Source organism: Elaeis guineensis, chromosome 13, assembly GCF_000442705.2.
Source record: "Elaeis guineensis isolate ETL-2024a chromosome 13, EG11, whole genome shotgun sequence".
In the NCBI taxonomy this organism is placed as follows: Eukaryota; Viridiplantae; Streptophyta; class Magnoliopsida; order Arecales; family Arecaceae; genus Elaeis; species Elaeis guineensis.
In genome coordinates, this window is record NC_026005.2 from 3,122,671 (window position 1) to 3,146,499 (window position 23,829).

At 34.2% G+C, this 23,829-nt stretch overlaps 1 protein-coding gene across 9 annotated transcripts in view; it reads right to left on the reverse strand.

Annotated features, from left to right (window-relative positions):
- LOC105034423 (alternative NAD(P)H-ubiquinone oxidoreductase C1, chloroplastic/mitochondrial) overlaps positions 1 to 17,763 on the reverse strand; it is a 39,168-nt gene extending 21,405 nt beyond the window's left edge. For 4 of the 9 annotated variants that reach the window (XR_830154.2, XR_012136224.1, XM_010909586.2 and 1 more), the window contains exons 1-3: positions 17,448 to 17,763; positions 5,953 to 6,146; positions 3,629 to 3,724 (exon numbers count right to left, since the gene is read on the reverse strand). Coding sequence is in view for 7 of the 9 variants with exons in the window: in XM_010909586.2 (XP_010907888.1) it covers positions 3,629 to 3,724; positions 5,953 to 6,146; positions 17,448 to 17,613 (456 nt within the window). In the remaining 2 variants the exon portion in view is untranslated. The remainder of the gene's footprint in view (positions 1 to 3,628; positions 3,725 to 5,952; positions 6,147 to 17,447) is intronic. The other 5 variants (XM_010909578.2, XM_010909579.2, XM_010909580.2 and 2 more) reach the window with 5 other exon arrangements.
- Between the last annotated feature and the right edge of the window lie 6,066 nt (positions 17,764 to 23,829).

The window sequence follows — 23,829 nt, forward strand, 5'->3', positions numbered from 1 at the left end:
TTTTGCTGTCCGTGGCCATGGTGGTCACCTGACATCCTCCAGCAACCTTTCCACCAACTGCACCTCCCTCCGATATTATCGCTCCTCCTCTCTCTATCTCTCTCGATTAAACATTCTATCAAATGACACCGAGCCGCGGAGACCTCTGCGGTCCTCCGATGGCCTCAGCGGGCCACAGCCAACCTCCGATGTCGTCATCCCCTCTTTCCTCCCCTCCTCTCTCTCTTTCTTCCTCGTCTGGTGTTCCAATTTGCCCAGCCAAACCATGCTGGTTTGCTACTGGTACGGCTCAGAACACCCTAAACCGTCCGGTTTGAAACGGTTTGGCGAACGCTGCTTTGAAATACATTCTGTGTTTGATACATAGTATTGAAACTATTGACAGGGATGTAGATGGATTGTATTGGCCCATCAAACAAACAGGCCAACCCAACAAACTAATCAGATTTAGTTAGAAAAATATACACTACCAAGTCAAGCATGGATTCTGATTGTTTATACTGAAAATTAATCAAGTGAGGCCCCAAATCAACCTTAGCCCAATGCTAAACCAACCAGACCAATTTTTTCCACTCAAATCCCTCATTTCTCGTTCCCTTTCAATTTCTTCATATGAACCTGCTGCTACTTCCTAGGGCATCACAATGGACAATTAAGTCACAAATGGAAACAATTTAGTTGTATCTATACTTATACAATTATACCATAAAGACTTCGCAATATCTCCCACGCATCCTCATCCCCCCACCCTAGCGACCCAACCTCATAGAGATGGCATGGCATCAACCTAGGTCAAGCTTGAGTCCAAGTTAGAAAGATGATATAGATTAACCTCGACGCACCTATGACAACACCAATTGCATCTCCAACTAAGGGAGCTCATATATTGGTACTTCGGAGCTTATCAACAGTGGGTTCTCCTAGCTTTTGTCACTATATCTATTGAAAAAGGATATCTTTTTATCATTACTGTAAGCTTCCAGATCCTTGCACCACCCAAGCCCCTCAAGAAAAAAAAAAAATAGGAGTTCCATACCATCTTGGGAATAGAAAAAAGAGCCACTCGAGAACAGCAGAATTTCAGACAACATCAGATGGATCACAATGTACAAACTCATATTGCTGCATGTTATCTTTAGCATGCAAATTGTTTCGATTAGTAATGCACATCATGGATTTGATACATAGACACAGCCTTCATGAAATGGGGATTTTATACTGAAAAAATCATCTAAGTTTCATGGTCCAATCATGTTATCATGGTTTGAAGTATATCACAAACATCATTTATGCTCTTCTCTAGGCTTAATCTCCTCACGCCAAACAAAGCAAAATAATTTAATTCATCATACTTAAGACATCATTGGATAGTGATGTACCATACTACACTCACATGAAAACAAACTTGACCCTCTTCCTTCCTTTTAAGTTCCAGAAGGAATGCCTTAATCTGATATGACAGTTGATACAGACAAATCAAAATACTATTCCAGCACTGCAAAAAGAATATAGTATTCTTCCTACTACATTAGACATGCTTAAATTAGGTCGGATTCAATTTCTTGCTGAGTTTCTAGATCAAAACCATAGAGAAATTGCTCTATAAGAGATATATAGATATCTCTCCAATGATATTCTCAATGAAATAGAAAGTCCTCAATCTTTGAGTTTGTTCTTTGTAAATATTACACTGTAAGTATTGCATAGTATATCATTATAAAATAGTAGTTCCAGAATATGTTTATCTAATCTTATTTGTTCATCAAAGGCCTCATAGCATGATGCACATCCACACACTCCCAATAGTGCTGGTTCACAAATAGCATAATATTTAGCATATGGAGACATGTCTGACATAAAAGCATGTCAAACTGTGATGAAACTGGATCCAAATGAAATCAAAATCACTCAACAATACCTACCAATCAGTCTTTGAACTTAAGTGATGCAGCAGTTCTCCAGAAAGTTTTGCATGACACTCCAAAAGAAGGTTCATGAAACATAACAGGTGGTGAACTTTCTCAAATATTTCAACTTGTTATTGTTGAAAATCTGCCGAATTCTTCTTATGAGTTAATCAATAAGTAATGTTTTATTGAGACAAGTTATCTCTACTCATTCCTGCGAGATTCCAATCACCAAATAAGATGAAATCAAGTTCACCAATTACCACGTGACACCGGAGCGCCGAGGGATCACTTGCTAGATGAGTGGGGTTGAGCCAAAAATGGAGGCAGGACTGGATTGCATGGGCCATGGAACCGTGCAGGGTGCATATGCCCGCCACAAGGGTCGTGGGTCCCATATGCACAGATCGCAGATCCCACACACACAGATCTAGGAACCCAAGCTTGCTTTGTCTTGTTGGAAAAGTTTGATGTTAGTTAATTCTAAGAAGTTCTGATTTTTGTGAAACATTTTTTTTTTGTTGAGAACTTTTGATGTTATTAGTAAAGTTAGTAGTTAGGGTTCTTCGAGTTAGAATAAGATTTCGAATCCCACATTGGAAAACTGAAGAAAAGTCCCCTTGTACTACCTATAAGTACCCCTAATGGGGCTTCTCTTGTAGTCATGCTTGAGATATTTGAGTTATTGATTATTGAGAATTTTATTGTGGGAATTATTATTGCCTTCTCTCTATTCTCTCTCCGCCCTTCTGGTAGAGTGTGTGAGAGCTATATCTTTGGAGTGGCTGACTAAGATAGCACTTTTAGCCTCAGAAGAGAGTGACCGCCCCGCTCCTTTTTGAACTATTGTCCACCCATTCTAACACCTTGAGTCATACATACCATAGTAAAGTTTTTACCGCACCACAATCGGCTGCATTGACATATCCTTCTTCGAGTTTTCAGCTAAGTTCAAGACCTCCTCAACAACACTATATGTTTTATGATAGGATTTAATTGACAACATATTATCCTTTAACTCCTAAAATCTTTGAACAGATCCATACTCTACAAGTCTACAGTGACTCTCTCTCTATATTGTTCTATAAATTTCTTAATGACAATTCAATAATCCATACTCTATAGGCCTTCTTGAGCTTTGGTGCACCATATCACCTTCCTGCCCTTTATTCTGCAGCAATCAGTAGCTAATACCTCCCTATTTATGGAGATGCTAGGGAAAAGCATGCAATGCCATGGTACCTTTTATCAGAACCACAACATGCTATTTAGTTCTTGAGATTGAATTCTATTCTCAAGCATCCAAAGAATGGTTGTAAAGTGGTTCTGATCCACCAGAACATCATCCTTCACCACTAACAGCCACTTACCAAGAAGACAAGCATTTATGTTTAAGCCCCTCACTCTCTCTTTTCCTCTTCATACTCCATTCCACCAAAAAACTGAAGGTATAATGTTGGATATTCAAAAGATCCACTTAAATAGCATTTTGTTCCACTTATCCTTCTCATAAGATGAACTGGAAGAATTTATGATTGGAAAGGTATAATTCTTCAATATGATGGCCATACATAAAACTTGAGATATAGAAAATATTATGGCATTTTAAGTAGCATTAGTTCCACAAGGGTAAACAAAGCATATATGTTGGAACAGAAATCAGTTTCAGTTTTCAGTTTATCAAAAGATTGCATTTCAAGAATTGCAGCAATGCATTTTACCTGAGGCTTTCTATCATCAGGCCATACAAGAGACTCCAATCTTAAAGCAGTGTATAAGCCCCCAAATCCACCACCTAAAATGCAGACCCTTGGTCTCTGCAACGTATAACTGCCTCAATTATTAGAGGGGAAAAGAATCTAAATTATCGTTTATTTGTAGATCTGTCAGTGATGCATCTAATTAAGATACATATCAGTAAAATAATGTCATCGAGGATAATTTTCAAACCCTAAGAAAATGAAACAGGAGGATCTTCTTTCTTTTTTAAATCATTAAGTTCGTGATTCTTAATCAACTCAAAATACACATACCGAAGCACAACGTGAGATAACTAGCTATTCATTAAGGACAGATGCTTCATTGGGAAAAATAATTTAACACAAAAAAAAAAGGATAGACAGAATGTATGCATTACTAATATGCTGTGTTTTCAATGACTGCCTTGTTTGAACTAGATATAAAGTCAATAACAATGTAAAAGTTAGTGAAACAGATCTGGTTTAAATTAATTATTCCAATACAAGAAAGCATGTTTTAATAGCATCCACCCATCAATTTTGCAGGCAGAAAAAAGAATATGGGATGGGAGACAAATTTCTACATAAAGGTTTTCAATGAACTTCTTTAAAATAATAAAAAAAACACTTTATTCTTCTGGGACTTATGCTCTTGGATTATGTTCAGTTGGGGATTCCTCTAAGTAAAATGCAGAAAATCAACTATTTAAGAGGGTTAAATTCAAAGATGTGGTAATTAATGTTAACGCACAAGTTGTGATCAGCTTGCAAAGTGTGAAAGACTATATGAGTTTTTGCAATACATACCAAATACATAAATTCTGGTAATTCGGTCTACCTAAGTGAGAAATGAAATTATAACGCAAAAGAGGAACATCAGGAATAACCTGAGCTTTTTTGTCTAACTGTTCATTTCGCTGTAGAATTAAAGAGCAAGTCAGTTAATTGATCAAATCAATCATTTATTCAAGTTTAACGTGATTGGTTGATATTTTTGTTTTGTTATTCCAACAATAGCTGAAAACTGATTCTCATTCCTCTATTAGTGTCTTTTGGTAACTGTGGCATACTGGCATGGTGACCACATGGGAGAATAAATCAGAAAAGGTCACCATTAGCCGATGTTGCATCTAATGCAATGACCAAGTATAGCCAGATTTTTTATTATGATCGCCATCACTAATACAAGTAACCTAGTAAAGGAAGTCTGTCCCATATCAGATCTGGAGTACCTTTTCCAATTCAAAGAAAAGCCAATCACCTTGTAAGGTAATGATGGTTTGGAGCAGAAGTATCGCAGGAATTCAAGCCAACCATAGCGATTGCCATTGGATGGTTACCTCCCATAATCCACATTTGAAGTTTTCCCTATATGGTCTGTATTCTTTTGCTTTATTACAAAGAACTTGTGGACCAAGCCCTAAAGAAAATGCATTTTGTCAAAAAGTATAAGTCCAACTATATAGTTGTTCTAAAGACCCCATATAGGCAAGAGAAAATACCAAAAGCGCATGTACAAACCCATGTCCAAAACAGTCATGTCTACATGCACAATCAATGGCTGCTCTGTCGAAAGTCAATTAAGTAACCCAAAAAGTACATAAATGTGACATGCAGATCCATATATCAAAGGGTCATTGGTCAGCCAGGAGATCAGCAAAAATAAATTGTCTAAAATATTGACTTTCCTAATCAAATTGACTTCCTAACCAGATAAGATTCAGATACCTAATAATTAGGAGTTTGAATGTTAAAACACCTTATGATATTCAGAATTTCAGATTTAAATAAATCACAAAATTTTAAAAAGCTGAGATAAGTTATAATAAATTTAAATCGTATATTAACAAAGTTTGGCACCAAGCAATTAAGGGCATGTTTGGTTTGGGGGGTGGGTGTGCTTAGACTATGGAATAAGAATGGGAATGAGTGACTCACATTTCAGCCATTTGGTTCTAGGGAGTCCCATTTCCATTTCGATTCCTGAGAATAATGAGAATGCCCCAATCCCCCAAAATCCAATCCCTACTCTCCCTAGTATTCAAATCCAATTCCGATTCCAATTACAGACCAAACACATTTAGGGATATGGCCATTCCGATTCCTATTCCAATCCATTCCAATTTCAATTGCGAACCAAATGCGCCCTCAGTTTATCATTTGAATTTTGACATCACATAGAAAACAAGTACTATTTGTGAAAGCTTGATGACATTATTTGTCTAACTACATTTGGAACACAAAAACACCAATTTATAACTGGAAAAAATCCAAAATATTCACACTTGAAATATATATATATTGACCTGGTTATCTGGCCATGTGTATGATGGAAGTTCTGTTTCACCTTCAGAACTGTGTCGAACAAATCTGTTATCTTGTACTCTGGATGATGAAATACTGCAAAAGAACCTTACAGGAGTCTTGCCAAATATAGATAAATCGCTGGTGTATCTCCTTGTACAATCCAGAAACAATTTCTCCCACTGATTTTGAGTTGCTGAAATTGTTCATAACAAAGACTTGTTAACCAAAACATTGGAAGAGATAGAGTTATGCTTATTCTGCAATTCTCCTTGTCATGCAAATAAGAAAGACTTCTCTTTTCACTTAGAATGCAACTAGAAGATACAATATGCAACAGAACTCTTATTGTTAAAGAAGCCCAATAACTAAGGTGACATTCATCCTGTCAGCAAAATACCTGCACATACCATGTTAATGTCCAATCAGCACATGGCAGTGACATAGATGCATGCCTTGTTTCGTGGCAGTGCATTTGAAGCACTGCCATCACACAGCATTACACGTCCAATGCCAGTGTCAAGTCAATATGGCCCAGTACCCAACACCGTCACCTTAACAAATACTAAAACTAATAGTATTATCCGCATAACAAATTTAAATTGTGAATATACCAAGAAGCATCAAAATATAGTATCACAAGCCTGTGTGTGTGACATCATAACTTATTATCATTGTCAGTTCGTGTATTTTCTTAGATTTTTACAAGATGTATAAATATGAGGGGATTCTTTGGTGCATAACTTTCATCAGTCAATTGACCTTCTAAAACAGTTGGGTGAAGCGACCCTTCCTCACTTCCCAATTTCCCATTCCACTTCAGCCATTCTATCCTTCACTTATTCATTGCTCACTTACCACTTACCTATTCTACTTCAGCCACTCTATCCTTCACTGAGTCATTGCTCATTTACCATTTTCCCATTCCACTTCAGCCACTCCATTTACTTACTAATCCAGACTCCACAAAGTGTCAGCTTACCTCTACTCCAATATACTCTACCTTCATTACCCCTAGGTAGCACTGAGTAAAGCATCATCCCATTCTCAAGCAGCAGCCCGCCTCTCCATGAGAAGCAAAAAACAGAGCACTCTCTTGTGGATATGCATCACAGTATGTGTCTGTCAATCCATACATGGTACATCCTTGCTATTAGCACATACCATGCAAAGCTTGGAACCATAGATGGCAGGAGGGCCTGCCCCAGTGCCCTGCAAATCACAGGGTATTGGTTGGTGCCATCCTATGTCAAACTATACCAGCTCAATAAAGTTCTTGCACAGCTTGACACTAACTATTATGAAGCCAAGAGGCATGGCAGACCCAGACCCTCCCCCCACCCCCCCACACCACTGCCGCCGCAAATCTTTGCCTCATTCTTGACTTTGGAGAGGGAAAGGGAGCTAGATGGTTGACTCTTGAGACAATGATGTTTCCATGTCCATTAGGCACACTATGAGGGGATGAGGTAACGACTAGAAAACATGCATGCAACAATAGTACCTCTACTTACATGGTACAATGTTAATATGTTATTAGGTGTTGTAACAGCATAATGTATCATTTGTGAAATAATGAATAGATATTCAAGCACAAATCATGCACTTTTCATTATGTTATATGTCTCAGCCATATGTGTAACTTTTATCATCTAATATCATTTTTCTTGTGAAGATGTTCTATCATGCCATCTTACATTAAACAGTATCGAGCATCACACAAAAATATCTTCATTTTTTTTATTTCAGATTGCTATTTTTTTATTTTAATTCTTGACTTCTGTGTAAGACTAATTTTAAAGCCTGAGAAAGAAGTTTAGGATAGTTTAAAATTTATCTTTTTTTAAAAAAAAAAAAAGATGATCTAAAAGTCGAATATCTCAAATACCCGTGCCTGCCAGTGAAACTGGCTGTGTGCCCATAGCATTCCAACGTATACCAAGCACTAGCACAACACCAACACACAACATCCTTCCTTCGTCACTCCCTTCCTCTATCTCAACCAAGCAGCACAAGTGATCCAAAAGTGCTATGTTCTCTCTTTGTTTCATTTTCTTTTTTCTTTTAATGCCTTATGTGATTATTTTATGATTGGGTCAAGGATGATTTTGGAGATTAACTATTTCATCCTATAGGTTTTGGTTTTGATTTAAATATGTCGATGTTGTCATTATATCTTTTATTGCTTCTCTATGCGAGCATTATGAGCTTGAATTGTAGTACCGTCCTATACCGGATGCTATGAGATGTACCTTACCATATCAATCTCATACCATACCGACACTCAATAATACCGTACTAATCCACATAGCAACAATATAATAGGATGGTACCAGTACGAGGTTTGGTACCAAGACAACGAATCTTATTTTGGATTACTATAAGTTTTTTGTCCATTGTTTCTGCATAAAACCTTGTACAGTCACTTGTTATGCCCATAACCTATCCTGCTGAAATGTCTTCATCAAGGTTTTAAATCCTATGGACAAAGGTTTCTTTATTTCTCAATAGAATGGGATACCCCACTATCCAGTCCCATCCTGACAACAATTCTGATCATGCATCCCAGTGGATATCCTCCATCTTTTTTCTCTTCTTCTTTCCTTTCTTTTGTTTTTTTTTTTTTTCTTTCTTCCTTCTTTTCTTTGTTTTCCTCTATCTTCCTCTCTTTCCATTCTTTTTTCTCTCTTCCTTCTCCCTTCCTTTTTTTTTTATTTTTCTTCTTCTTTCCTTTCATTTTTTTTCTTTTCTTCATTTTTCCTTCCCTTCTTTCCTCTTTCTTTTTCTCTCCCTGCATGGATGGGTTTCGTAGTCCCAAGCCCGTCCCGATCCTGTTTCTCATAAAAATGGGACGGGATGACTGGAACAATCCCCCGTCCTGCCGGACATAAAACCTTGGTCTCCATTAACTATAAGTTCACAAGTTATCTACTACTCAAACTTCACATCTATAAGGGGAAAAAGAAGAATGTTTGTCCCATGGCATGTATGCTCAAATGCTCTTTAACTATCAGATTAAGTAATAATATACCAATTAAATGTCTCATGTGGTTAAAAAAAAAAAGGGCATATTAGATGTAGGCTCTTTGTTTGACCGCCAGTTGACAATTGAAGCTGGTTCTGTCACATTTAAATTTAGTCCTTGGCATGTATGTTATACACACAGTAATGCATGTCCTATGCACATTTTATACCTATTTTTTACAAACTTATACCTTGCTTTTATGCACAACCTAGGGAACCAGTCAACACAGCGAAGATTTGAGAAATAACATTATTTGGTCAATAGGCCCAAATTGTAAATGGTAGGCAAACAAAACAAGTTGTCAATGTTGTTCTAAAAATGAAAGAAAGACATCTATATTATATTAAAGTTTGCTGATTTAATCACATGGTAAAGAAAGTTATGCAACCTCCTGAACATAAATTTTGTCATCTCTCTCTAAAGGCTTGCAGGGTCAACCTTCTAATAACATGTATGTTAAAATTTTAAATGTCTCCCTTATTATAACATGTATGTTAAAACTTGAAATATCTCCTTTAATTATCAAATTAGGTAATACACTATCAATTGAACTTATAATGTAAAGATAGATGCACAATATCTTCTATATGATATGAACTTTACCGAGGTTTTAAATCGAGTGGGATGGAGGTATCTTGGTTTCTCCATAGATTGCCATTCCATCCCAACAACGGTCCCGGTCATGCATCCCTACTAGGGTTAGAAATGGGCCAAGTTGGATCGGGCCACACCCCTACCCGAGCCCGGTCCAAAATATTTTTTCGGACTTCGGGTTGGGCTTAGGCCCGAAAAGATTTTAAAACTTAGGGCCCAAGCCCGATCCGAACCCAATTGGGCCGGCCCAAGCCCGAGCCCAAGACCCACCCCGAACCCCCTCCCTCTCCCTCTGTTTCTCTCTCCTTCCTCTCTCTCTCTCAAAACTTCCATACGACTTCGCCGCCTCCCTCCCCGACTGCGGCCCTATCCTCCCCTCCTCGGAAAGGGAGAGGTTGCGGAGTGACTTGAGACCAATAGGAGGGGTAAACTTAGTTGCCAATGAGGCCGAGGCCATCAAGGGCGAGGGAGACCATGATGCCGAAGTCATCGCAGAAGATCCCACCCCAGCCGCAAGGTCAAGTGGAGGATCCCTACGGTGGGTGCCTCCAGGAGTCGACAACACCAAAGGGGTCGGTGCGGATGCCCTTCTTGAACTCCAGGGGGACCGAATGTCGTTGAAAGGTGCGGCAGTAGAGAGCCGGCCAATAAAGGAGAAGACAAGAACATGTAAAAGGGGGAGATGGAGGTGGGGATCCATATCTCTCTCTCGGTGTCTTGCTTCCTTCCTGACTTAAGAGGAGGAAGAAATCCTAGCCATGGCGAAAACCCTAGAAATGGAAATGGAGGAGAAAAGAAGGGAAAGAAGAAAGAGGTAGTAGAGAGAATGGACCTTTTTTCTATAGAGAGAGGTTTGGAAGTGGATCGGATACACAGAGAGAGAGAGAGAGAGAATGAAGAATAAAGGGTGCCAACAAAGAACAGCAAAGAATGAGAGAGAGAAAGAGAGAAGGGAAAGTGCTGACAAGGAACAACCACTTGCAGAATAGACTGTAAAGAATAATTATAGTAGACGGACTTCAGCTACCATCAAACCGGACTTGGGCTCGGGCTCGGGCTGGCTCGAGTAGGATCCAGACCAGACCAAAGATATACCCGAGCCTGGCTCGAAAGATAAACGGATCCTATATTTAAGCCTAAGCCCAGGCTAAACTGTTTCAGGCCTAGCCCAAAGCCCAACCAGAAGTCGGCCTAGCCTGACGGGCCTCAAGCCGGCCCAAGTCTAGTTCCAGCCCAAATCCCTATAAATATCCTCCGTCACTCTCCCCTTTTCTTTCCTCTTTTTTTTTTCTTTCTTTCCTTCTTTTCTTTCTTTTTCTTCTACCTTTTGTTCTTTCCTTTCCTTTTTCTTTTCTTTTTCTTCTCCTTTCCTTTCTTTTTTCCTTTTTCTTTTTTTTTCTCCTTCTATTCTTACTTCTTTCCTTCCTTTCTTTTTCATCTCCCTCCTTTCTTTCATTTTTATTCTTCTTTCCTTTCACTCTTTCCTTGTCTTCATCTTTCCTTCCTTTCTTTCCTCTCTCTTCTCTCCCAATGTGAATGGGTTTTGCAATCCCAACCCCATTCCGGTCCCATTTGCTTATAGAAATGGATGAGCTGGTCAAACCACCCCAGTCCCATCGAGACATAAAACCTTGAACTTTAATCCAACTCAAAGAAACTACTTCCTATTGGTGATCATCCCCTCTTTTCATTGACACTATCAAGTTGCTAAACAATAGAATCCATAATCTATGGACAGCAATGGGTACCAACCACAAAGTTGAGGATGAGTCTATAACTACGTGTATTGTAGTAATTACAATATGTATAGTAGTATTTTATCCTTCTAAGGTATGAAAGGAGAAATATTGGAAAGGAAGTTGCAATAAATAGGAATTTCTCCTTCCAGTTATTATTTTTTGAATTTATTATTTTGGGGCGGACTAAAACATGGGCGTCAGCCTATGCATAAACCTAGAACCCAGGCTCTTGGTAGCATTTTGCCAATTCATCTACCGCCTATTGTCCTTGAGAACTTTGATTATAGGAAAGTATTGCTTGGTAGTCGTCCAGACATGACTGTGCCCAAATTATGCTCTTCATCATGGAGTTTGCTACAATTTGAAGGACTTTAGTCTTGATGACCCTAGCAACTAGGAGTGGTTCAGTTCCAGCACTTATCATGTGGACCAAAATAGAGTTTGTGTTGGTGGTATGGAAGGTTTTGTCTTCTGCATCTCACTTTCCACGACGAAAATGTTGACAATATTCATGTTCATATCACACACAAAAATCTAATAGGAGAAAATCTGAAAGGTAATGAAAAACTAGAAGAAAGATCATTAAAGAAGAAGAATGTTTCCAAGGTTACGTTCAACCCAATCACAGTGACAACAAAGATAAAAGAGAAGAAAAAGGGTAAATATAAGAGATTATATCACAAATGCATATCCCATGTTACACTTTTGTCATTGTTTCTATAGTTTCTAGAATTTGCATATGTACACATTAAAATGATGTCTTCTACTTGTAGGAAAAATTGCATATTGGAATTTTAAGGTTATCTCTGTTGTACAAAATCTCTGCCATAGTGTACGTAAACATTTTATTGATGTCTTCTACTTGTAGCAAAAAAACTCTCTGCTATGCATATCTTTTCAAAAATTCTTAACTGGTTAGTGATACTTAGCATGCTCATTCTAAAGGTAGAATGTACTCATGTTAACACTTTACAAGACATTACAAATACAGGTAAAAAGGGTACTCTCAACTTACATTAGGCTTCCGCAATTAATCAGTTGCTTATTGCTGAGAAGTAGTTAGTTAGCTGGATGGTTTAAATTATGGTTAGTTGATGTAACAGCCAGCACACGTAGCAAGTAGTTAGTGGCTTAGTTAGTTAAAGTTAGTTTCAATTTGTTATATTGTTATGGAGTTTGTATATAAGCTCTGTAGAGCTAAAGCATTAATCAATCAATAGAAAAAAAAATTCTCAAATTGTTTCTCTTTTGGTTTTAATATGGTATCAGAGCTCTTGGGCTTTAATAACCACTTTTAGCAATTCAAATCTCGCCGCAATTTTCGAGTTCTATTTTCTGATTCACAATGTCAGAAATAGAGACTAATCAATCGTGCGCTCAAAGAACTTCATCTTCTCCATTATCTGCTGTGGATATTCATCATCCACTATTCATTCTGCCTTCGGATACACCTAGAGCGAAACTTGTTTCGTATGTACTCGAAGGTACTCACAATTATGGTGCTTGGAAACAATCAATGATTGTTGTGTTGGAAGCGAAGAATAAGATCATGTTTGTCGATGGTTCATTCAAACCCCTGGATGAATCAGATCCTCTTTGGCCTCTCTAGTGTAGGTGTAATATCTTGTCAAATCGTGGCTTCTTTGTGCAGTCTCGAAGGAAATTACAAATACTATATTGTATTCTTCAACAGCTAGTGAAATTTCGAAGGAACTATCTCAGCGTTATTTAGGTAATAATCCTACTAGAATTTTTCAGTTGAAAAAGGAGATTCATTCAATTAATCAAGGAACAAATTCTATTGCTATGTATTACTCTAAATTGAGAAAGATATGGGATGAGTTGCGAAAGTTAACCAGCAGAAATAATCTTCTTGGATCTACTGATTTTGATCATTGCATGGAGTTTCTGATGGGACTCAATAAGTCTTATGGTGCTGCTCGTAGTCAAGTTCTTATGATGGATTCTCTGCCCACAGTTACTCAATTGTATGGCAAATTGGTACAAGAAGAGTCTCAAAGGCATATCTATGCCGCTCAACCAATTTCAGCTGCTTTGATTGCTCAGGAAACTGCTAATGCTGCTTATAATCGTAATTACAAAGGGAAGAGGAATATGAATGTGATATGTGAGTATTGTAATAAGCCTGATCATAAGAAAGATTCTTGTTACAAACTTATTGGATATCCTCCTAACTTCAAGTTTAATAACCCTCGTGCAAAGGCTAATGCTACCTATCAGTCTTCTAATTCTCAACAGACTCAGGCTGTCAGGAGTCAAATTGCTCAAACCACTGACGATTCTGTTCCTAATAATTCTTCATTCAACTACTTCTGGAAATTTCTTGACTCAGGCTCAGTTGTAGCAGATAGCCTCTTATCTTCAGTCTATCTTTGGCAATACTCCAATTGCATCATCTTCTGAACATGTATCTATGGCTAGTATTATTAATACACTTGCACTTTCTGTATTACTATCTAATTGGATCATAGACAGTGGTGCATCTGACCACATTACACACTCTTTAGCCCATTTTCACACTAAAACACCTGTTTTAGATTCTCAAGTTAAGCTTCCAAATGGTGGTTTAGCTTCTATCACACACATGGGTCACATTAACTTGCAACCCAATCTGTCATTAAAAAATGCTCTTTGTTGTCCTCAATTTCACTTCAATCTACTATCTATCAGCAAACTAACCAAAGATCTCAACTATAGTATTACTTTTATTCCTGATTCTTGTATTATACAGGACCTACAACCGAAGAAGCTACTGGGGATTGGTAAAGAACAACAAGGCTTAGATTGTCTACATCTAATTTCACCAACCATCTTATCCATTCATCAAGGCTACTCATCAAGCAATCAAGAGAACATTCCTTATTCAATTTGGCATGCTAGGTTAGGCCATAATTCATTTTCAAGAATAAAATCTTTGATTCCTCATCTTTCTTAATGTAATAAAATTGTCTGTGACACTTGTGCTTATTCAAAGCAATCAAGGATTCCATTTTCAATTAGTACTATTTCTTCTCGGGTGTTTGATCTGTTACATATGCATATATGGGGTCCATATAAGATTATGTCTCAAACTGGTGCAAGGTATGTTTTAACTGTGGTTGATGACTTTAGTAGAGTCACTTGGACTTTTCTAATGGCCTCTAAAACTGAAGCTAATTTTCACATTAAGAATCTTATTCATCTGATTCAAAATCAATTTCAAATTACTGTCAAAAAGTATGAACAGATAATGGTCTTGAATTTTTTTCTCATGACTTCATTTTTTTTTCCAGTCTTTGGATATCATACATGAAAGTTCTTGTGTGCATACTCTCCAATAGAATGGTTTGGTGGAGAGGAAGCACAGACATATTCTTGAAGTGGCGAGAGCCATACGTTTTCAAGCAAATTTTTTAAATCTTTTTGAAGTGATTGCATTCTTGCTGCCATATATTTGATTAACAGTTACATACTCCTATTTTATAAAATAAAACACCTTTTGAAGCCTTATTTGGTTTTCCTCCTCCATTGAATCATTTAAGAATCATTGGATGTCTTTGTTATGCAACAACAACTGTTCCTCACAAAGATAAGTTTGATCAACGAGCTGTTAAAAGTATTTTATTAGGTTATCCTCGGGGTCCAAAAAGATATGTACTCTATGATCTTACCACTAAGCAGTCATTTGTATCAAGGGATGTTATCTTTCATGAAATTATATTTCCTTTCCATGACTCCTATTTCAAATCAACCAATTTTTCCTGCATTTGATATACATTCAGCAGATATCCTTGATCCCTTAACTCTTCCCATTCATCAATCTCCACCTTTTCTACATTAAATGCTCCTTCTTTAACATCTCCTTCTCCACCTGTTACTCCACAAATTTCTTCTGATCCTATACCTCGTCATTACCATCTTTACCTATTAGAAGGAGTTCCAGACCAACCAAACCACCAGCTTGGCTTAAAGACTGTAGCTATAATGCTGTTCCATCCAAATCTCAGTCTTCTTCAACATCTTCCTCTCCTGATATTTTTTATTTTCTTTCTTCTGTTTACTCACCTAAACTTTTTTCTTCAAATTACCAAACATATCTCACTCAACTTGAACATATTCAAGAACCTAAAAACTAAGTAGAAGCTGTTCATGATGCTAGATGGGTGCAGGCAATGCAAGAGGAACTGTACACCTTAGAACGAAACAATACTTGACAGTTAGTGACTTTGCCACAAGGGAAAGCACCATTGGATGCAAATGGGTGTACAAAGTAAAGTTGAAATCAGATGAATCTATTAAAAGGTTTCAGACTTGTGGCTAAGGATTACACACAGCAAGAGGGTGAAAATTTCTATGAAACTTTTTACCAGTGGCCAAAATGTCTACTGTTCGAAGTCTATTAGCAGTTGCTGCTATCAAAAAGTGGCATTTATTTCAAATGGACGTCAATAATGCATTTTTAAATGGGGATCTTAATAAAAAGATTTATATAGACTTAGCTCTTGATTATCATTTAACCCATCCAGAGCAGAGGGTGACAGGTACACAAGTCTGCAGACTTACCAAGTCTCTGTATGGGTTAAGGCAAGCCAAAAGGCAGTGGTTTGCAAAATTATCTTCAGCTGTGATTGCTAATGGTTTTATGCAATCTAAGTCTGATTATTCTCTCTTCACAAAGTATTCTAACTCTGAAACTTTAATCATTTTAGTGTATGTTGATGATCTGATCATTGCAGTTGATAATATTGAAGAAACAAATAAGCTCAAGAAATATTTGAATATACAGTTTCTCATCAAAGACCTGGAAAGCTTGAAATACTTCCTTAGTTTTGAAGTTGCACATTCAGATAAAGGCATCTATATCTCTCAGAAAAAGTATGCATTCGAGTTGCTTCAGGATTTGGATCTTACTGCAAGTAAACCAGCAGCGACACCAATGGAGCAAAACTTAAAATTGCACAATGATCAAGGTGACTTACTTTCTGATCCTACAGTTTATCCAAGATTAATTGGTCGGTTGATTTACTTAACAATTACGAGGCCAGATATTACATTTGCTGTGCAAAATTTAAGTCAATTTATGCACTCTCCAAGAAAAGCTCACATGAAAACTGCTTATCGTGTAATGAGATATATTAAAGCTTCGCCAGGATAGGGGGTGTTTATGTCTGCTGCAAATCCTTTAACCTTGAAGGATTTTTGTGATTCAAACTAGGCTAGCTGTCCTAATACTAGAAGATCTATTACAGGGTACTGCACTTTGATTGGAGATTCTCTTGTATCCTGAAAAGCAAAGAGGCAGCACACTATCTCCAGATCATCAGCAGAAGCTAAATATAGGTCCATGACTGACCTCACTTGTGAATTGATCTGGTTAAGAAGATTGTTATTTGAAATGAAAGTGAAGTTGAAGGAAGCTACTCCAATGTATTGTGATAATCAAACAGCGTTGTATATAGCTCGGAATCCAGTATTTCACGACCGTTCTAAATACATAGAACTTGATTGCTACTTGATCAAAGACAAATTGCAAGGAGTGATATCTACTGAGTTTGCGCAATCACAGGATCAGTTAGCTGATCTACTTACTAAGCCTCCTAACAAAGCTCAGCATTCACGATTGTTAGGCAAGCTGGGAGTTCAAACTTGTTTCCACCCCCAACTTGAGGGGGTGTGTTAAGAAGTAGTTAGTTAGCTGGATGGTTTAAATTATGGTTAGCTGAAGTAACAGCTAGTACACATGGCAAGTAGTTAGTGGCTTAGTTAGTTAAAGTTAGTTTTAATTTGTTACAGTGTTATGGAGTTTGTATATAAGCTCTGTATAGCTGAAGCATTAATCAATCAATAGAAAAAAAAAAAAAAATCTCAAACTGTTTCTTTCTTGGTTTTAATACTTATTCTTTTTTTCTGGTTAGCAAAGTTGAGCCTTAAAGTTCATAGACATTTTGGAAAGCCTGCATTTGTAGTTGCAATAGCAGTTGTGAACAATAGATTCATTTGTGGCGGTGTCCCATGGTCTAGTAGATTTAAACAGGCTAACATGGATCCAGCTACTATAAAGATATGACGGTAGGCGAAAACAATTATTTCGAATTACACTGAGGAAATACAAGCGATTTGGATCAAAAGAGCGTAGTACCTTTACCTTTAAACGGTTCTCTGGAGGCCATGGCTCTCCACAAGCGCGGCGAACGAAAGTGGGCGAGCTGCCTTCTGCTTTGGGGGTGGATCTCTGCCCTCCTCGGGCCGTTCACGGCGGGTCCTCCGCCCAGAATCGGGCAGCACCGCCCGCCCAATTGGCTCATCGCTGTGGCTGACGGCAGCGGTCGCCGGAGAAGGGCCAAACCCTAGGAGCCGAAGCGGCGGGTGAAGGGGGTGGGGAGAGGGATTGGATGGCGCTGTTTTGTTGCAGCTATTGGATCTGGATGAAGCGAGCTACGGGGTGGAGCACGCATCATTGTATGGGAATCCTAGTGTGCCCGGTTGTATCCTTCGCCCGAAAGAAGGATACACCTTCAATCGCGCCCGTCGACCATTGGACGAATGACGGACGGATCGCTCGGAAATGGGTGCTTTGGATGATCCAACGGTCGATGCTTGCGAAGGAAGGTGGATCCTTCTTTCGCCCGAAGGATGCAACCGCGACCCCATTGAACGGGCGTTGTGTCCATCATTCCGACCGTTCATGTTTCTCCAAACAGAAGGGAGGCCACTTATCTTTTTTTTTTTTTTTTTTTTGGTAGAAACCACGTATCCATCTTTAAAGAGCCGAACAGTGGCCTCAGATGAAGTGGATATATGTTGGAAATCATAATTTCAAAAGATGTCTGTGACATTTTTTTTTTGGAGACAATGCATCGTCATTTCATCGAGAAACTATCATGAAACCGGAACCCATTTTATGCATCGGACCGCAAAATTAATTTTGTAACATAACTCCATGAAAGCAATCCACTAGGAAAAAAATAATTTAGGATCCTATGTAACAAGGAAGTCCTGTCAATAGAAACTTCTATTTCTGATCTATAGGGTTTGCTATGCTTTAATTCATGGTCCGTAACGCAGTTTTATATACATGAAAATGCCAATGATACCCCCGAAATTCGGAAGCATATCCTGAGCCTGTGAATCCTTAAGGATTCGTTTGGTTCACTGAAGAAAGACATTTCTTTCAAAAACTTAATTTTTGAGAAAATAATTTTTTGAAAAATTACTTTTAAAAATATAATTTTAATATATTTAATTAATCATAAAAAAATAATTTATTCTACAATAACTTATATTTAATGAACATTCATTTTTTTGAAAAATTATATAGAATAATTATTATATTTTTAATAAATATAAGATCATATCTTTTTATTCCCAAATTTATACAAATAATAATATTATATATAATATAGTATAGTATTAGATTATAATATTTTATTATAGGAATATAATACTAATATATATATATTAATATTATATTAATATATTAATATAAATATTATATTAGTATAAATATCAAAAAATAATATATATTATAAATATTAAATATATATTAAAATAAATATTATATTATATTTATAATAATATTATAATATTAATTTTGCAAGGAGGAGAAAATGGAGAGCTTGACATATATTACTATTTAATATTTATCTTAATCAGCCTTTGATATTTTACAGAATTTCAATCATAAATTTTAAAAGATATTTTTGAAAAAAAAATCATCAATTCTCATCCCACGGAAAGTTTCAAAACCTATCTCTTCTATGAGTTTCTATTTTTCATGAAATTAGGAAGTGTCTTCTTGTGAAAAAAATTTTTTCATTCTCTTTCCTCTTAAAACTTCAATTAAATAAGACGACTCCTCTCTACTTTCCTAAGTTACCTTCCCCCTCTACTTTCTGTGAACTAAATGAGTCCCAAATGAGCGCACCATGAATGCATTTCATTAAAAAAATTATGCACCATGAATGCATTCCATTAAAAAAATTATGCATGCAGGTATGCCCCAATCCCTTCTTCATCATTTGATGATCCCCTTTCTTGAAAGAAGTCCTCGATCCCTAGTGCCCTCCCACTTATTTTATTATTCTTCTTTCATCTATTACTAAAAAAAATCTGTACAACCTCTTTTCATCACCACTTTCTTCTTCAGAAAGATAAATTTCTAGCTTCGAACAATCTTATAGCATTCCAGCGGTCATGATTTCAAATGGCATTAGCAATCTGATTTTCATGGTTGTTGCTCTTATGGCGGTGAAGTGCATATAGTTGCTATCTCATAAGACACAACTCCCGATCATATTTACCATGAATAGTAGAGTAAGCGCATCTATCTCCTATAATGATAGATGTAAAATTTTATGTTCCAAGTAATTCCAAAATGCTTGTCATGCTTATGGCCAATAAGGATGCAAATAATATATATAAAATATACGTCAGGTAAATCATGCCATACTATTTCATTCAGAACACATGCATGTCCTATACGAAACTTTTTGATATCGAAACTACTAATAAGCATGATGTTGAGTGTAAGCTACTTCATAAAATTGTAATTCTATGAATACTTTACACTACACCATAATTTTATGATTTTTTATTTTATATATATTATTTTTTAATTTCTAAAAATAATATGTTTTGTATTATTCTATAATATTTTTTAATAATTTTTATTTAGCAATAGTTTTTTTGTTTCTAATTTTTTTATTTGTTTAATTTTATTTTTGTAATTTAATGCAAAAAAATTTTCCTTCCCCCATGGTGGGGTATTCTACCAATTTTTATTAAAATAATAAAAAATAAAATAAAAAGGGAATGTATATAGTTTCATATTAATGGTTAGCCTTTATGGAATACTTCCATGCGTTTCCTCATATATGCATAGTTAGACATCCCTAGGGTACTATTGAACTAAATAATTAGATGGCATTCACCTAATATTTAAGAAGTGCCACCATGATACAATTTAATTAATTGATATTTGATGTCTGGTGAGGTTTGGAGCCAATTTAGCATTGATCTACTCCCCTCTAATCAAAGAATCTTACCATAGCCACACACCTAGGCCATCAAACTATATCTCCACCTGAGTCTAATAATTGGTCTCTTTAGGGCCTGTTTGAATTGTTTGGCACAAAATCTCATGGCATTCGTAGTCCAACCATCAAAAGTATTGGATTATATACTAACTAGGCCTACGTTTTTAACTAGTCAGAGCCACTTTTGGAGTAGATTGGTCTAAATCCTATAGAGAAAAAAAATTATCTCAACAGTTCATTTTTTTCTCTCTATGAGATATACGGTAGTCCACTCAAAAGATGATCTTAGATAGTTATAAACACAAGACAAGCCAATTTATCATCAAATTCTTTTGATGATTGGGATAAGAATCTTATCACATTTTGAGTCCAACCATCCAAACAGACTCTTAGTATTGCTACTTTAGTTTTTTTTTTTTTTTTGATAAAATAGTATTGCTACTTTAGTTAGCAGTCTAGTCAATCACCTGGTTTGCTTCTCTATTGACATGTGAAGATCATCTCAATGTATGGATTTGGAACACAAGTATTAAGGATCTCAAGTACTCTGCTTCCCCCTCATATGTGCCATATATCAATTTGTTGAGATTGCAAACTAGTATTAATGCATCCCTGATGGCCATGACCAACTTTACAACCTCTGGATGTAGCCCCAACTATAATAGGAAGCTCATACTATGGCTTTCCGACTTCACCATCTCCTGTTAATTTCACCCATTCATTTCAAGGAAATCTACCTGCCCTTGTCCGTCACCTAAGAGGATCCCCAACTTAGAAAAGCTCCATTACCCAAAAGAGCTCATGGATCCGGTTAACCAAGTAAAATACATGGAGCACACCTTCCGATGGTTCCTTTTAGGTAGGCCCAAAGAAACCAGAGTTCTTTACCTAAATAATTTTTAAAAAAAATTATTTACAAAAATAATATAATTTTTAATTTATTTAATAAACTAATACAAATCTTATAAAATACTATTCAAAATGATATTTTATAGTCTCCACGTCACCACCTCTTTCCCACCTTTTTTCACGTAGATGACAAAAATAAAAAAAATCAAAAACACCATTTGAAATGGCATTTTCCAAAACACCTTTAAATGGAGAGTTTAATTATTAATTCCTCAAAAAAAAAAAAAATTATAATTTTAAATTTTTAAAAAAATAAAAATTATAATTTTGATTCAAATAAAAATCATCATTTCAAACTAATATCCCCATTTCAAATTATCTTTTCAAAAAAATATTTAAAAAATAAATATTGGTGTAAAAAAATAAAAAATATCATAAAAAAGAAAAAAGGAAAAAAATTGAAAAAAAAAATAAAAATTATAATACTAAATTTTAAGAAAATAAAAATTTTAATTTTAATTTTAATTCAAATAAAAATCATCATTTCAAATTACAATCTCCTTTTCAAATTAATTTTTTTTAAAAAATATCCAAAAAAAATAATTAAAAATTAAAAAAATTAAAAAATAAAATAAAAGAAGAAAAAAATGAGAAAAAAAAAATTATAATTTTAAATTTAAAAAAATAAAAATTTTAATTTTAATTTAAATAAAAAACACCATTTCAAATTACTTTTTCCATTTCAAATTATTTTTTTAAAAAAATATCCCAAAAAAACTTAAAATGTTAAAAAAATAAAAAATACCAAAAAAAAAAATAAGAAAAAATGAGAAAAAAATAAAAATTATAATTTTAAATTTAAAAACTTAAAATTTTAATTTTAATTTTAATTCAAATAAAAACATCATTTCAAATTACTTTCCCCATTTCAAATTAATTTAAAAAAAATTATCTAAAAAAATATCTTAAAAAATTAAAATAATATAAAATAACATAAAAAAATAAAAATAAAAATTTTGAATTTAAAAAAAATTAATTTTAATTAAAATAAAAAATATCATTTTAAATTAATTTTCATATTTTAAGTTATTTTTTTAAAAATATCACAAAAAATATCTTAAAAAATTAAAAAAATAAAAAATATGATAAAAAAGAAAAATGAGAAAAAAATAGAAAAAAAATAAAAATTATAATTTTAAATTTAAAAAATAAAAATTTTAACTTTAATTCAAATAAAAATTATCATTTCAAATTACTACTCCCATTTTAAATTAATTTTTTTATGAAAAAATCACATAAAAATAACTCAAAAAATAAAAAAATAATATGTAATATATAATATAATATATCATAATAATTATATTATTATTAGGTATTTTTTCTTTGTTTAGAATGTTTTTAAAAAATTTAATTTTAAATGGGGAAGTAATTTGAAATGAATTTTTATTTGAGTTAAATTAAAATTTATATTTTTAAATTTAAAATATAATTTTTACTTTTTTTCAATTTTTTATAATTTTTTTATATTATTTTTTTTTTTTTAATTTTTTAAGATATTTTTTGGGATATTTTTTTAAAAAAATTAATTTGAAATATGGAAAGTAATTTGAAATGACGTTTTTATTTGAATTAAAATTAAAATTTTTATTTTTATAAATTAAAATTATATTTTTTATTTTTTTATTTTTCTTATTTTTTTTTTTATGATATTTTATATTATTTTAATTTTTTAAGTTATTTTTTTGGGATATTTTTTTAAAAAAATTAATTTGAAATAGGAAAAGTAATTTGAAATGATGTTTTTTATTTGAATTAAAATTAAAATTTTTAATTTTTTAAATTCAAAATTATAACTTTATTTTTTCCTATTTTTTCTCATTTTTTTATTTTATGGTATTTTTATTTTTTTAACTTTTTAAGATTTTTTTGGGATATTTTCTTTAAAATTTAATTCGAAATGGGCAAAGTAATTTGAAATGATATTTTTTATTTGAATTAAAATTAGAATTTTTATTTTTTAAATTTAAAATTATAATTTTTATTTTTTTCTCATTTTTTCTTCTGTTATGGTATTTTTTATTTTTTATATTTTTTATGGTATTTTTTTGAAATATTTTTTAAAAAAATTAATTTTGAAAAGAAGATTATAATTTGAAATGATGATTTTTATTTGAATTAAAATTAAAATTTTTATTTTCTTAAATTTAGAATTATAATTTTATTTTTTTAATTTTTTTTTTTTTATGTTATTTTTTATTTTTTTACACCAATTTTTATTTTTTCAAATATTTTTTAAAAATATAATTTGAAATGGGATACTAATTTGAAATGATAATTTTTATTTGAATCAAAATTATAATTTTTATTTTTTAAAAAAATTAAAATTAAAATTTTATTATTTTATTATTTTCTTATTTTTTTTGGAGAATTAATAATTAAACTCTCATGGCATTTCAAAATGTCATTTCAAATGGCGTTTTCAAAAATACCATTTCAAATGATATTTTCAAAAATGCCATTTGACATGGCATTTTTGAATTTTTTTTTCGTCGTCCATGTGGAAAAAGAGTGGAAAATGGGTGGTGACGTGGATACTATAAAATATCATTTTGAATGATATTTTATAAGATTTACATT